The following is a 12530-nucleotide window of genomic DNA, read 5'->3' on the forward strand; positions in this document are numbered from 1 at the left end:
AGCATCAGGCCAGGCATCAACGTGACGTGCACACGTTGTGGCAAGCAATCGCGGAATGAAATTGTGTCATCAGATTGAGGGTTGGATGAATCGTGAGTAGAGAACGCTCAATCGCGACTGCAACAAATTGTGTCAGCAGATTGTGGGTTGTGTTGAACCGTGAGTAGGGCCTTTAAGGTTTATTACTATATTTTTATCACTTTTATTTAATTACTTTTCAAGCTATGTATTGTTGTGATCACAGAGTTGTGATTTTTCCGGAAGCAAAACGTATAATTAATTGTCTATGGGTCAATCGTTTGTTTCTGCCACGTACATCGGTGTCAAAGTCAAACATAGTGTCATTCGTCAAAGTGATGATAACTTTCAAAACACTGATATTTTCTAATAATCCTTTTTAGATTGAAATATTTCAATGGGCTCTTCCCAGAGTCTTGAAGTACCAGGTGGTGGTTCAGAAGGCTATCATGTCTTACGCGTACGTAATAAATTACCAGTTGTATAAAGTTTAACACCATAAAAATGTTACAAGTTTTTAATGTAACACGTCAATATTTTTCAGGTTCAAGACGGCTCTCCAGGCCAGAAAGCAAACTTGGAGCCATTTTTCGACTTTATTGTTGCGATAGAAAATACTAGATTGGACCAAGATAATGACACCCTGAAAGAATTATTGAAAAAGAATGTCGATAGGAATATTAAAATGCTTGTGTACAGTAGTAAAACTCAATCAGTTCGTGAAGTTTTTATCACTCCCTGCTCTAATTGGGGTGGAGAAGGGCTGCTTGGTGTCAGTATCCGCTTTTGTTCATTTGAAGGAGCTACTGAAAATGTGTGGCATATCCTGGTTAGTATTATGATTATATTTTGTCAAATCTTATAACGAATTTTCTCGGTCGATTAGCCAACTTTAATAGCAATGTGATAAAAATTGGGTTTGCTATGTTATTAAAATTTACTTGTGTAGTGATATCAAAGTACATAATCTAATAAGTTGCCCTAAGTGATTACCTTAATTTTGCAGGAAGTTCATCCATCTTCACCAGCAGAGCTTGCAGGACTTAGACCTTTTTCAGATTACATAATTGGAGCTGATTCAATTATGCATGAAAGTGAAGATTTATTTACACTTATAGAAGCACATGAAGGAAGGCCTCTGAAGTTGTATGTGTATAATGTATCTGATGATATATGCCGTGAAGTGGTTATTACACCAAAACATAATTGGGGAGGTGAAGGCAGTCTTGGTTGTGGTATCGGGTATGGTTATTTGCATAGAATTCCTATCCGATATGCATCAACCAAAGCTGAACCAATTGGAATGGTATGTAAATAATTTTAATATAAACAGTTAATATAAGTAGATTTAGAAGAATAAATTTTGGAGAAATAACTTTTTATCAATAGTTTCAATATTGCTTATAAAAATAAATTTTCAGCCTCGGCAAAGTAGTAATGTAGCTTCTGTAGAACCAAATGTAAATGTCAACATGACTGCTGTATCGGCTGCCAATCAAGCAGAGACTGTTCAAGCTCCTCCTCCGTTCCTGACTGGAGTCCCAATGGTTAATCCAGGAAATATTCCAACACAACCGAATACAGAGAATATTCCTCAGCCTCAAATTGATCTGCCTCCACAACATCAGCCGACTGTGTCACAACCTACATCTGTAGTATCCAATATGGCTGCATATTCTAGTAGTAAGTGTAACAATACACATACTTATATACCTACATCCTGTATAGGATATACCCTGGTTCTAATTATTGAATAATTTTATTTCAGATTTTGCTGATACCACCTTAACAAACTTAGGAAGTATTCCATCAATATCTAATATGCAACCGCCAGCACCATTGCCAAATCTTCCTGGTATTCCTATGAATCAGCCACAACCATATATTCCAATGATGCCAGGTTACCACCAACCGACAGCACCTGCTGCATACCCAAACCCCCAAAATCCCCAAACAACCAATTTAGTTCCAACTTTTGACATGAGTAACTTCAATCAAGCTCCTATGCAACCACCTTCTTTACTAAGTGGATTACCTGTGGTAACACCTGTGTCCTTACCAGGCATGCCTTCTATAACAGTTAGTGCTACATTGCCTGTCTCAACCATGCAAGAAATCCACCAGCAACAGGCACAACAACAACAAGACTTACTATCCTAAATGTTAAATAAATGGAAGGCACAGAATTATCAAAATGATGAATATAGTATATTATAATTAAATAAATATCTGAAAACTGTAATGATTTTTCTATAATATTATATAGCTTTATATATTTAATTAAGGCTTCAGTAGCATTTATATTATAAATTTTCTGAAAATTGACAGAAGTTAATTAAATAATATATCATTTATTTTGCCTTTTTAATTGTTTTTTTTATACTGATAAGTGTAATATAGGTTGAAATAAAAAGGTTTAAACGATACATTTTTGGTTTAATTTATTGAAAAAATATATTATGAATATTGTAAATTGTAATAATCTTTATTGTAGGCTATCTTTTAACGAAAGTTTATTTAAAACCTATTTATTTTGGATTTTATCTGAAAAGTATTTTGGCATATAGTTACTTAGTATCATACAACATTAAATACAGGATTGTAATTTCCTAAGGGCCCTGGAGGGAAACTGGAAAGTGCTTAAAATACTGGAGACAGTAAAATTTGCTGAAAAAAAACATTTCTTTATTCTTTTTAAATGCAGCTACTACTTATACATATTTAAAAGAAATAGCTGCATTCAAAGATTTATGAGAATTCGCTTACCATGCCGGAGAATCGAACTAAATAAAAGTAAAATAAAAACGAATTAATAAAGAAAGAGATGTGCAGCCTCTGTACACTAAAGATGTATCATGTAGGTAATGAGGTAAAGGTATGATCCGCAATGTTTGCTTGATTATTTATTTATCGTCTTAGTACATTACCTATTACAGAATAACAGATTTTCACAAACATAATAATATTATATTTAAAAAAAAAAACCGTATGTACCTACATATTATATTCAGGTATAATATTAAGGTTTGTCGGGAGTAGGTAGGTACATAGGTAAGTAAAAGGATCTTATAAAACTGGCATATACCTACTAAGTATGTAAAGCCCCGTTTAAACGGCGCGCAAATACGCGAGCCGAGCCTGGCTCGGCTCGTGGTCCGCCGCGCCACGCGCCGTGTAAACAACTGCGCTCGGCGCGGCCGCGGCTCGGCAAAGTTTGCACGATCCATCACTTGTCGGTTTTTTCGACACAGACACAGTATAGTGCCTGGAGCATACAAAACCGTATAACCTCGGATTAGAGTTATAGTGAATGAATTAATATGATCGATGTGGGATATTGTTTTTTAAACCATAAAATTCCAATGTTTACCCAAATTTTTTTGTGCACTCCATTGTTTCGTTGTTTAACCTTTTAACCGCCTACGTCGGATTAATCCGACAAATATTTTCGGGCCCATTTCGCCAGAGTCGTCGACCAAAATATCAGTGCTCGTTTAATCAGCTTTTTTATTTAATTACGCTGCATTCTATCAAAAATATGTTTATATTAGGCAAATAGTTAACTAAGTAATCATTTACAGTTTAATACACTTTACTTTAATACACTTAGTCTCTTAATTATTAGAAGTCCTAAAAATAATGTCCAAAGTTAGATGAATTACTTACTAGCATTATTTTTAGAAAATTGTATTGATGTGCAACGCCCATGACGACAAAATCCGACATGATGGGACGGGACATATGCCAAGATTTTTCGATACAAAAATAAACATACTTAAATCAAAATACAATATTTCTCGTTATACTGACTAATTAACTTTTATACTAATACAGCAATTGTTAATAAAACATTTGTTTACAAATATTTGTGAGTATTTCCTTTAATTCCTTTAAAATTAAGTAAATTTACATCCCACCAAAAACATTTTCATGTAAAATGTTGCCAAGACTAGCCCATATGACTCGCACTGTCAAAAAGTTATCAGATCTCATGTAGAGCCAAGCTTCTAACACTACACGCCCTAACTCTACAAGGCCTAACTTTACAAACTCTACACCTTAGTCAAAATATGTGGCTTGGCCGTTCGTTACTACAAGAGCTATTGTATAACACAAAAGTAATGAACAGTGAATTAATTTTTCACCGTACGCCGATGTAAATGTAGCGAAATGGCCAAGCCACATATTTTGACTAAGGTGTAGAGTTTGTGAAGTTAGGCCTTGTAGAGTTAGGGCGTGTAGTGTTAGAAGCTTCGCTCTACATGAGATCTGATAACTTTTTGACAGTGCGAGTCATATGGGCTCGTCTTGGCAACATTTTACATGAAAATGTTTTTGGTGGGATTTCATTTCTTTTTGTAAGTTGTTTGTAACAAAATTTTATAAGTATGTCGATTAAAGTTTTAATTTTTTTTTTAACAAGGAGTACCTATACATATATATATCTAGGGGAACCAAGTTTTAGATTATTAGATTAGACCTCTAGCGTCATCAAAATTTAATTTAAAATTACAGGTCTCATACAAACTCCCATCCCCTAGTTTAAGGGGTTGGGGGATGAAAGTTACAAGTTTTATAATTTTTTTGTTGTTTGTGTGCTAATACCTTACATACATCAGCTTTCTAGGAAATACTTAAGAATTTTGATGATCATCAGTGAGTCAGTGACAAAATTAGCGTTTTTTAGATATAAATAAAATCTGAAGTATAAAAGCTAATGTAATTAAAACTTAATAATATGTTCAATAAGTCCGCTATTGACAATATATCCCGAAAATTTTGTTGTTAATAACATAATCCAAACCCAAGTTATGAGGATTCAAAAAAACGTCGAAGCGCTTCGAGAAAAGGTAGGTAGTGCCCGTGCTTGTTCGCTTGGCTCGTCTTGGCGGGGGCACTACCGTGCCCCCAGATAGTGTTTATAATAGATAAAAATATATAATAGATAAAAATATAATAGTGTACTGTGTCTGTGTCTGTGTCGGTGTCGGTGTCTGTGTCTGTGTCTGTGTCTGTGTCTGTGTCTGTGTCTGTGTCTGTGTCTGTGTCTGTGTCTGTGTCTGTGTCGGTGTCGGTGTCGGTGTCGGTGTCGGTGTCTGTGTCTGTGTCTGTGTCTGTGTCGGTGTCTGTGTCTGAGTCTGTGTCTGTGTCTGAGTCTGTTTCTGTGTCAGTGTCTGTGTCTGTGTCTGTGTCGGTGTCTGTGTCTGTGTCTGTGTCTGTGTCGGTGTCGGTGTCGGTGTCTGTGTCTGTGTCTGAGTCTGTGTCTGTGTCAGCGTCTGTGTCTGTGTCTGTATCGGTGTCTGTGTCTGTGTCTGTGTCGGTGTCTGTGTCTGTGTCTGAGTCTGTGTCTGTGTCTGTGTCTGTGTTGGTGTCTGTGTCTGTGTTGGTGTCGGTGTCGGTGTCTGTGTCTGTGTCGGTGTCTGTGTCGGTGTCTGTGTCTGTGTCTGTGTCGGTGTCTGTGTCTGTGTCGGTGTCGGTGTCGGTGTCTGTGTCGGTGTCTGTGTCTGTGTCAGCGTCTGTGTCAGCGTCTGTGTCTGTGTCTGTGTCGGTGTCGGTGTCGGTGTCTGTGTTTGTGTCAGTGTCTGTGTCAGTGTCAGTGTCTGTGTCCGTGTCTGTTTCTATGTCTGTGTCTGTGTCTGTGTCTGTGTCTGTGTCTGTGTCTGTGTCTGTGTCTGTGTCTGTGTCAGTGTCTGTGTCTGTGTCTGTGTCTGTGTGTGTGTCTGTGTCGGTGTCGGTGTCTGTGTCTGTTTCTGTGTCTGTTTCTGTGTCTGTGTCTGTGTCTGTGTCGGTGGCGGTGTCTGTGTCTGTGTCTGTGTCTGTGTCTGTGTCTGTGTCAGCGTCTGTGTCAGCGTCTGTGTCTGTGTCGGTGTCGGTGTCTGTGTCTGTGTCAGTGTCAGTGTCAGTGTCTGTGTCAGTGTCAGTGTCTGTGTCTGTGTCTGTTTCTATGTCTGTGTCTGTGTCTGTGTCAGTGTCTGTGTCTGTGTCAGTGTCTGTGTCTGTGTCGGTGTGTGTGTCTGTGTCGGTGTCGGTGTCTGTGTCTGTGTCTGTTTCTGTGTCTGTGTCTGTGTCTGTTTCTGTGTCTGTGTCTGTGTCTGTGTCTGTGTCGGTGTGTGTGTCTGTGTCGGTGTCTGTGTCTGTGTCTGTGTCTGTGTCTGTTTCTGTGTCTGTGTCTGTGTCTGTGTCTGTGTCTGTGTCGGTGTCTGTGTCTGTGTCTGTGTCTGTGTATGTGTCTGTGTCTGTGTCTGTGTCTGTCTGTGTCTGTGTCTGTGTTTGTGTTTGTGTCGGTGTCTGTGTCTGTGTCTGTGTCTGTGTCTGTGTCTGTGTCTGTGTCTGTGTCGGTGTCTGTGTCGGTGTCTGTGTCTGTGTCGGTGTCTGTGTCGGTGGTCGGTCAGCCACATATTTTGACTAAGGTGTAGAGTTTGTGAAGTTAGGCCTTGTAGAGTTAGGGCGTGTAGTGTTTAGAAGCTTGGCTCTACATTAGATCTGATAACTTTTTGACAGTGCGAGTCATATGGGCTCGGGTTGGCAACATTTTACATGAAAATGTTTTTGGTGGGATTTCATTTCTTTTTGTAAGTTGTTTGTAACAAAAAAATTTTATATTTTTTTCTTCTTTTTTTGGGGTGTATTTCTTGCACATCAGAGACGCCTTTTTTTATAGCCCACTCTCTTATTTTTTCTTATTCTTAATTTTTTTTTTATTTTTAGCTACTGTGTGGACGTAAGAGGCAGGAGACGTTCGCAACACTTCTATTCATATTTATATGATCTGATCTGAAGTATATGTCTCGATATATGTCGATTAAATTTTTAATTTTTTTTTTTAACAAGGAGTACCTATACATATATATATCTAGGGGAACCAAGTTTTAGATTATTATATTAGACCTCTAGCGTCATCAAAATTTAATTTAAAATTACAGGTCTCATACTGTCTGTGTCGGTGTCGGTGTCGGTGTCTGTGTCTGAGTCTGTGTCTGTGTCTGTGTCAGCGTCTGTGTTTGTGTCTGTGTCTGTGTCTGTTTCTGTGTCTGTGTTTGTGTCTGTGTCTGTGTCTGTGTCGGTGTCTGTGTCTGTGTCGGTGTCGGTGTCGGTGTCTGTGTCTGTGTCTGTGTCTGTGTCAGCGTCTGTGTCAGCGTCTGTGTCTGTGTCTGTGTCGGTGTCTGTGCCGGTGTCTGTGTCTGTGTCTGTGTCAGTGTCAGTGTCGGTGTCTGTGTTGGTGTCTGTGTCTGTGTCTGTGTTGGTGTCGGTGTCGGTGTCGGTGTCGTTGTCGGTGTCTGTGTCTGTGTCGGTGTCGGTGTCTGTGTCTGTGTCTGTGTCGGTGTCTGTGTCTGAGTCTGTGTCTGTGTCTGTGTCGGTGTCGGTGTCGGTGTCGGTGTCAGTGTCGGTGTCTGTGTCTGTGTCTGAGTCTGTGTCTGTGTCTGTGTCGGTGTCTGTGTCTGTGTCTGTGTCTGTGTATGTGTCTGTGTCTGTGTCTGTGTCTGTCTGTGTCTGTGTCTGTGTTTGTGTTTGTGTCGGTGTCTGTGTCTGTGTCTGTGTCTGTGTCTGTGTCTGTGTCTGTGTCTGTGTCTGTGTCTGTGTCTGTGTCTGTGTCGGTGTCTGTGTCGGTGTCTGTGTCTGTGTCGGTGTCTGTGTCGGTGGTCGGTCAGCCACATATTTTGACTAAGGTGTAGAGTTTATTTCTTGCACATCAGAGACGCCTTTTTTATAGCCCACTCTCTTATTTTTTCTTATTCTTAATTTTTTTTTTATTTTTAGCTACTGTGTGGACGTAAGAGGCAGGAGACGTTCGCAACACTTCTATTCATATTTATATGATCTGATCTGAAGTATATGTCTCGATATATGTCGATTAAATTTTTAATTTTTTTTTTTAACAAGGAGTACCTATACATATATATATCTAGGGGAACCAAGTTTTAGATTATTATATTAGACCTCTAGCGTCATCAAAATTTAATTTAAAATTACAGGTCTCATACTGTCTGTGTCGGTGTCGGTGTCGGTGTCTGTGTCTGAGTCTGTGTCTGTGTCTGTGTCAGCGTCTGTGTTTGTGTCTGTGTCTGTGTCTGTTTCTGTGTCTGTGTTTGTGTCTGTGTCTTTGTCTGTGTCGGTGTCTGTGTCTGTGTCGGTGTCGGTGTCGGTGTCTGTGTCTGTGTCTGTGTCTGTGTCAGCGTCTGTGTCAGCGTCTGTGTCTGTGTCTGTGTCGGTGTCTGTGCCGGTGTCTGTGTCTGTGTCTGTGTCAGTGTCAGTGTCGGTGTCTGTGTTGGTGTCTGTGTCTGTGTCTGTGTTGGTGTCGGTGTCGGTGTCGGTGTCGTTGTCGGTGTCTGTGTCTGTGTCGGTGTCGGTGTCTGTGTCTGTGTCTGTGTCGGTGTCTGTGTCTGAGTCTGTGTCTGTGTCTGTGTCGGTGTCGGTGTCGGTGTCGGTGTCAGTGTCGGTGTCTGTGTCTGTGTCTGAGTCTGTGTCTGTGTCTGTGTCGGTGTCTGTGTCTGTGTCTGTGTCGGTGTCGGTGTCGGTGTCTGTGTCGGTGTCGGTGTCGGTGTCGGTGTCTGTGTCTGTGTCGGTGTCGGTGTCTGTGTCTGTGTCTGTGTCTGTGTCTGTGTCTGTGTCTGTGTCGGTGTCGGTGTCAGCGTCTGTGTCTGTGTCTGTGTCTGTGCCTGTGTCTGTGTCTGAGTCTGTGTCTGAGTCTGTGTCTGATTCTGTGTCTGTGTCAGTGTCAGTGTCGGTGTCTGTGTTGGTGTCTGTGTCTGTGTCTGTGTTGGTGTCGGTGTCGGTGTCGGTGTCGTTGTCTGTGTCTGTGTCTGTGTCGGTGTCGGTGTCTGTGTCTGTGTCTGTGTCGGTGTCTGTGTCTGAGTCTGTGTCTGTGTCTGTGTCGGTGTCGGTGTCGGTGTCGGTGTCAGTGTCGGTGTCTGTGTCTGTGTCTGAGTCTGTGTCTGTGTCTGTGTCGGTGTCGGTGTCTGTGTCGGTGTCTGTGTCTGTGTCGGTGTCTGTGTCGGTGTCGGCGTCTGTGTCGGTGTCTGTGTCTGTGTCGGTGACTGTGTCTGTGTCGGTGTCGGTGTCTGTGTCTGTATCTGATTCTGTGTCTGTGTCTGTGTCGGTGTCGGTGTCTGTGTCTGTGTCGGTGTCGGTGTCGGTGTCTGTGTCTGAGTCTGTGTCTGTGTCTGTGTCAGCGTCTGTGTTTGTGTCTGTGTCTGTGTCTGTGTCTGTGTCTGTGTCTGTCTGTGTCTGTGTCTGTGTTTGTGTTTGTGTTTGTGTCGGTGTCTGTGTCTGTGTCTGTGTCTGTGTCTGTTTCTGTGTCTGTGTCTGTGTCTGTGTCTGTGTCTGTGTCGGTGTCTGTGTCGGTGTCTGTGTCTGTGTCGGTGTCTGTGTCGGTGGTCGGTCAGCCACATATTTTGACTAAGGTGTAGAGTTTGTGAAGTTAGGCCTTGTAGAGTTAGGGCGTGTAGTGTTTAGAAGCTTGGCTCTACATTATGCCGGGTCCAGACTGGTGAAACGTAACATGCAATGTAACATGCAATGAAAGAATTCACCGTCCACATTGCTGCAATGTATCATGAAAGGTAACACACTTTGTAACAATTTCTCATAGTTTGGACGTCTTGCGCGCGCGAATTGTGCATTACACGCGCATGCTACGAGCATTACAAGCCGCGCGCGGAGCGATCCGAAATTTGTCGGTTTTTCGACGAACACAAAGGGGCGCGTAGTGTGCGCAGAGCAGCCAATGTGGACGGTCGTTTGAGAACGCAACGAACACACCGTGTCTGTGTCTGTGTCGGTGTCGGTGTCGGTGTCGGTGTCTGTGTCTGTGTCAGCGTCTGTGTCAGCGTTTGTGTCTGTGTCTGTGTCTGTGTCTGTGTCGGTGTCTGTATCTGTGTCGGTGTCGGCGTCTGTGTCTGTGTCTGTGTCGGTGTCTGTGTCGGTGTCAATGTCTGAGTCTGTGTCTGTGTCTGTGTCAGCGTCTGTGTCTGTGTCTGTGTCTGTTTCTGTGTCTGTGTCTGTGTCTGTGTCTGTGTCTTTGTCTGTGTCGGTGTCTGTGTCTGTGTCTGTGTCGGTGTCGGTGTCGGTGTCTGTGTCGGTGTCGGTGTCTGTGTCGGTGTCTGTGTCTGTGTCAGCGTCTGTGTCAGCGTCTGTGTCAGCGTCTGTGTCTGTGTCGGTGTCTGTGTCTGTGTCTGTGACGGTGTCTGTGTCGGTGTCTGTGTCTGTGTCGGTGTCTGTGTCTGTGTCTGAGTCTGTGTCTGTGTTGGTGTCTGTGTCTGTGTCTGTGTTGGTGTCGGTGTCGGTGTCGTTGTCTGTGTCTGTGTCTGTGTCTGTGTCGGTGTCTGTGTCTGTGTCTGTGTCTGTGTCGGTGTCGGTGTCTGTGTCTGTGTCTGTGTCTGTGTCTGTGTCGGTGTCAGTGTCTGTGTCGGTGTCTGTGTCTGTGTCTATGTCGGTGTCGGTGTCTGTGTCTGTGTCTGTGTCTGTGTCTGTGTCTGTGTCTGTGTCGGTGTCTGTGTCTGTGTCTGTGTCTGTGTCTGTTTCTGTTTCTGTGTCTGTGTCTGTGTCTGTGTCTGTGTCTGTGTCTGTGTCTGTGTCAGTGTCAGTGTCTGTGTCAGTGTCAGTGTCTGTGTCTGTGTCTGTGTCGGTGTGTGTGTCTGTGTCGGTGTCTGTGTCTGTGTCTGTGTCTGTGTCTGTTTCTGTGTCTGTGTCTGTGTCTGTGTCTGTGTCTGTGTCTGTGTCGGTGTCTGTGTCTGTGTCGGTGTCTGTGTATGTGTCTGTGTCTGTGTCTGTGTCTGTCTGTGTCTGTGTCTGTGTTTGTGTTTGTGTCGGTGTCTGTGTCTGTGTCTGTGTCTGTGTCTGTTTCTGTGTCTGTGTCTGTGTCTGTGTCTGTGTCGGTGTCTGTATCGGTGTCTGTGTCTGTGTCGGTGTCTGTGTCGGTGGTCGGTCAGCCACATATTTTGACTAAGGTGTAGAGTTTGTGAAGTTAGGCCTTGTAGAGTTAGGGCGTGTAGTGTTTAGAAGCTTGGCTCTACATTAGATCTGATAACTTTTTGACAGTGCGAGTCATATGGGCTCGGGTTGGCAACATTTTACATGAAAATGTTTTTGGTGGGATTTCATTTCTTTTTGTAAGTTGTTTGTAACAAAAAATTTTTATATTTTTTTCTTCTTTTTTTGGGGTGTATTTCTTGCACATCAGAGACGCCTTTTTTTATAGCCCACTCTCTTATTTTTTCTTATTCTTAATTTTTTTTTATTTTTAGCTACTGTGTGGACGTAAGAGGCAGGAGACGTTCGCAACACTTCTATTCATATTTATATGATCTGATCTGAAGTATATGTCTCGATATATTATGTCGATTAAATTTTTAATTTTTTTTTTTTAACAAGGAGTACCTATACATATATATATCTAGGGGAACCAAGTTTTAGATTATTATATTAGACCTCTAGCGTCATCAAAATTTAATTTAAAATTACAGGTCTCATACAAACTCCCATCCCCTAGTTTAAGGGGTTGGGGGATGAAAGTTACAAGTTTTATAATTTTTTTGTTGTTTGTGTGCTAATACTAGCTTACATACAAAATTTCAGCTTTCTAGGACATTAGGAAATACCTTAAGAATTTTGATGATCATCAGTGAGTCAGTGACGAAATTAGCGTTTTTTAGATATAAATAAAATCTGAAGTATAAAAGCTAATGTAATTAAAACTTAATATGTTCAATAAGTCCGCTATTGACAATATATCCCGAAAATTTTGTTGATCTAGCATAATCCAAACCCAAGTTATGAGGGTTCAAAAAAACGTCGAAGCGCTTCGAGAAAAGGTAGGTAGTGCCCGTGCTTGTTCGCTTGGCTCGTCTTGGCGGGGGCACTACCGTGCCCCCAGATATTATGAAATGTCAGCGATTTAATTGATGGTTCCCATCCCTAGACTATACAATATGTTCCGAAACTTACTTTGTTAGTACGCCCTGCGCTACGGTCGGATAAAGACGACCGCTTCTTACGTCATAAACGAGTGCTGACTTCTGGAATTTTCCATCAGTGTTGTGCATGTGCATGAAGTTTTACGTTCGTATGTCGATAAATGAACATGATAGAAATGTATCATGACGACTACTGAAGAGTTCATACGAACTCTAGAAGGCGATGAAAATAATTAATAAATCGTTCAAATTTTTAAACACTTTTTGTTTTACTGACTTGCGAAAAATGTCGAATAATTTCGTAAGGTACCTAACGTCGTTTACGTCACACTGAGGCTTAGGTAGGTACGGGCTGTAAAAAAGGATTCGCTATGACTTTAAAAAAGTAAACAAATGTTTGTTAGATTTTACTTTGCATTTGTTGTTTTAACATTATATTATACGGGTACATGCCGCATTCCAGCGAGGTGTAAACTTAGCTTGGTGAGATGTAGTTGTTAGTTAACCACGCTCGCAAATGCAAATGTCGTTATTAAAACGAAATATCGACATCACAAATTTAAGTATTGCACATCCCTCTTTCTTTTAGGTATTTAATTT

General features: G+C 41.7%; 1 protein-coding gene across 1 annotated transcript; it reads left to right on the forward strand.

Annotated features, from left to right (window-relative positions):
* Positions 1–324: 324 nt before the first annotated feature.
* Positions 325–2444, forward strand: LOC123691411 (Golgi reassembly-stacking protein 2). The gene is made up of 5 exons (XM_045635789.1): positions 325–478; positions 563–847; positions 1025–1324; positions 1440–1701; positions 1787–2444. Exons 1-5 carry the CDS (start codon positions 416–418, stop codon positions 2176–2178), a joined length of 1302 nt encoding a protein of 433 aa, XP_045491745.1. The 5' UTR covers positions 325–415; the 3' UTR covers positions 2179–2444.
* The last annotated feature ends 10086 nt before the right edge of the window (positions 2445–12530 follow it).

The sequence above is a fragment of the Colias croceus genome, chromosome 4 (genome assembly GCF_905220415.1).
Source record: "Colias croceus chromosome 4, ilColCroc2.1".
NCBI classification, from domain to species: domain Eukaryota; kingdom Metazoa; phylum Arthropoda; class Insecta; order Lepidoptera; family Pieridae; genus Colias; species Colias croceus.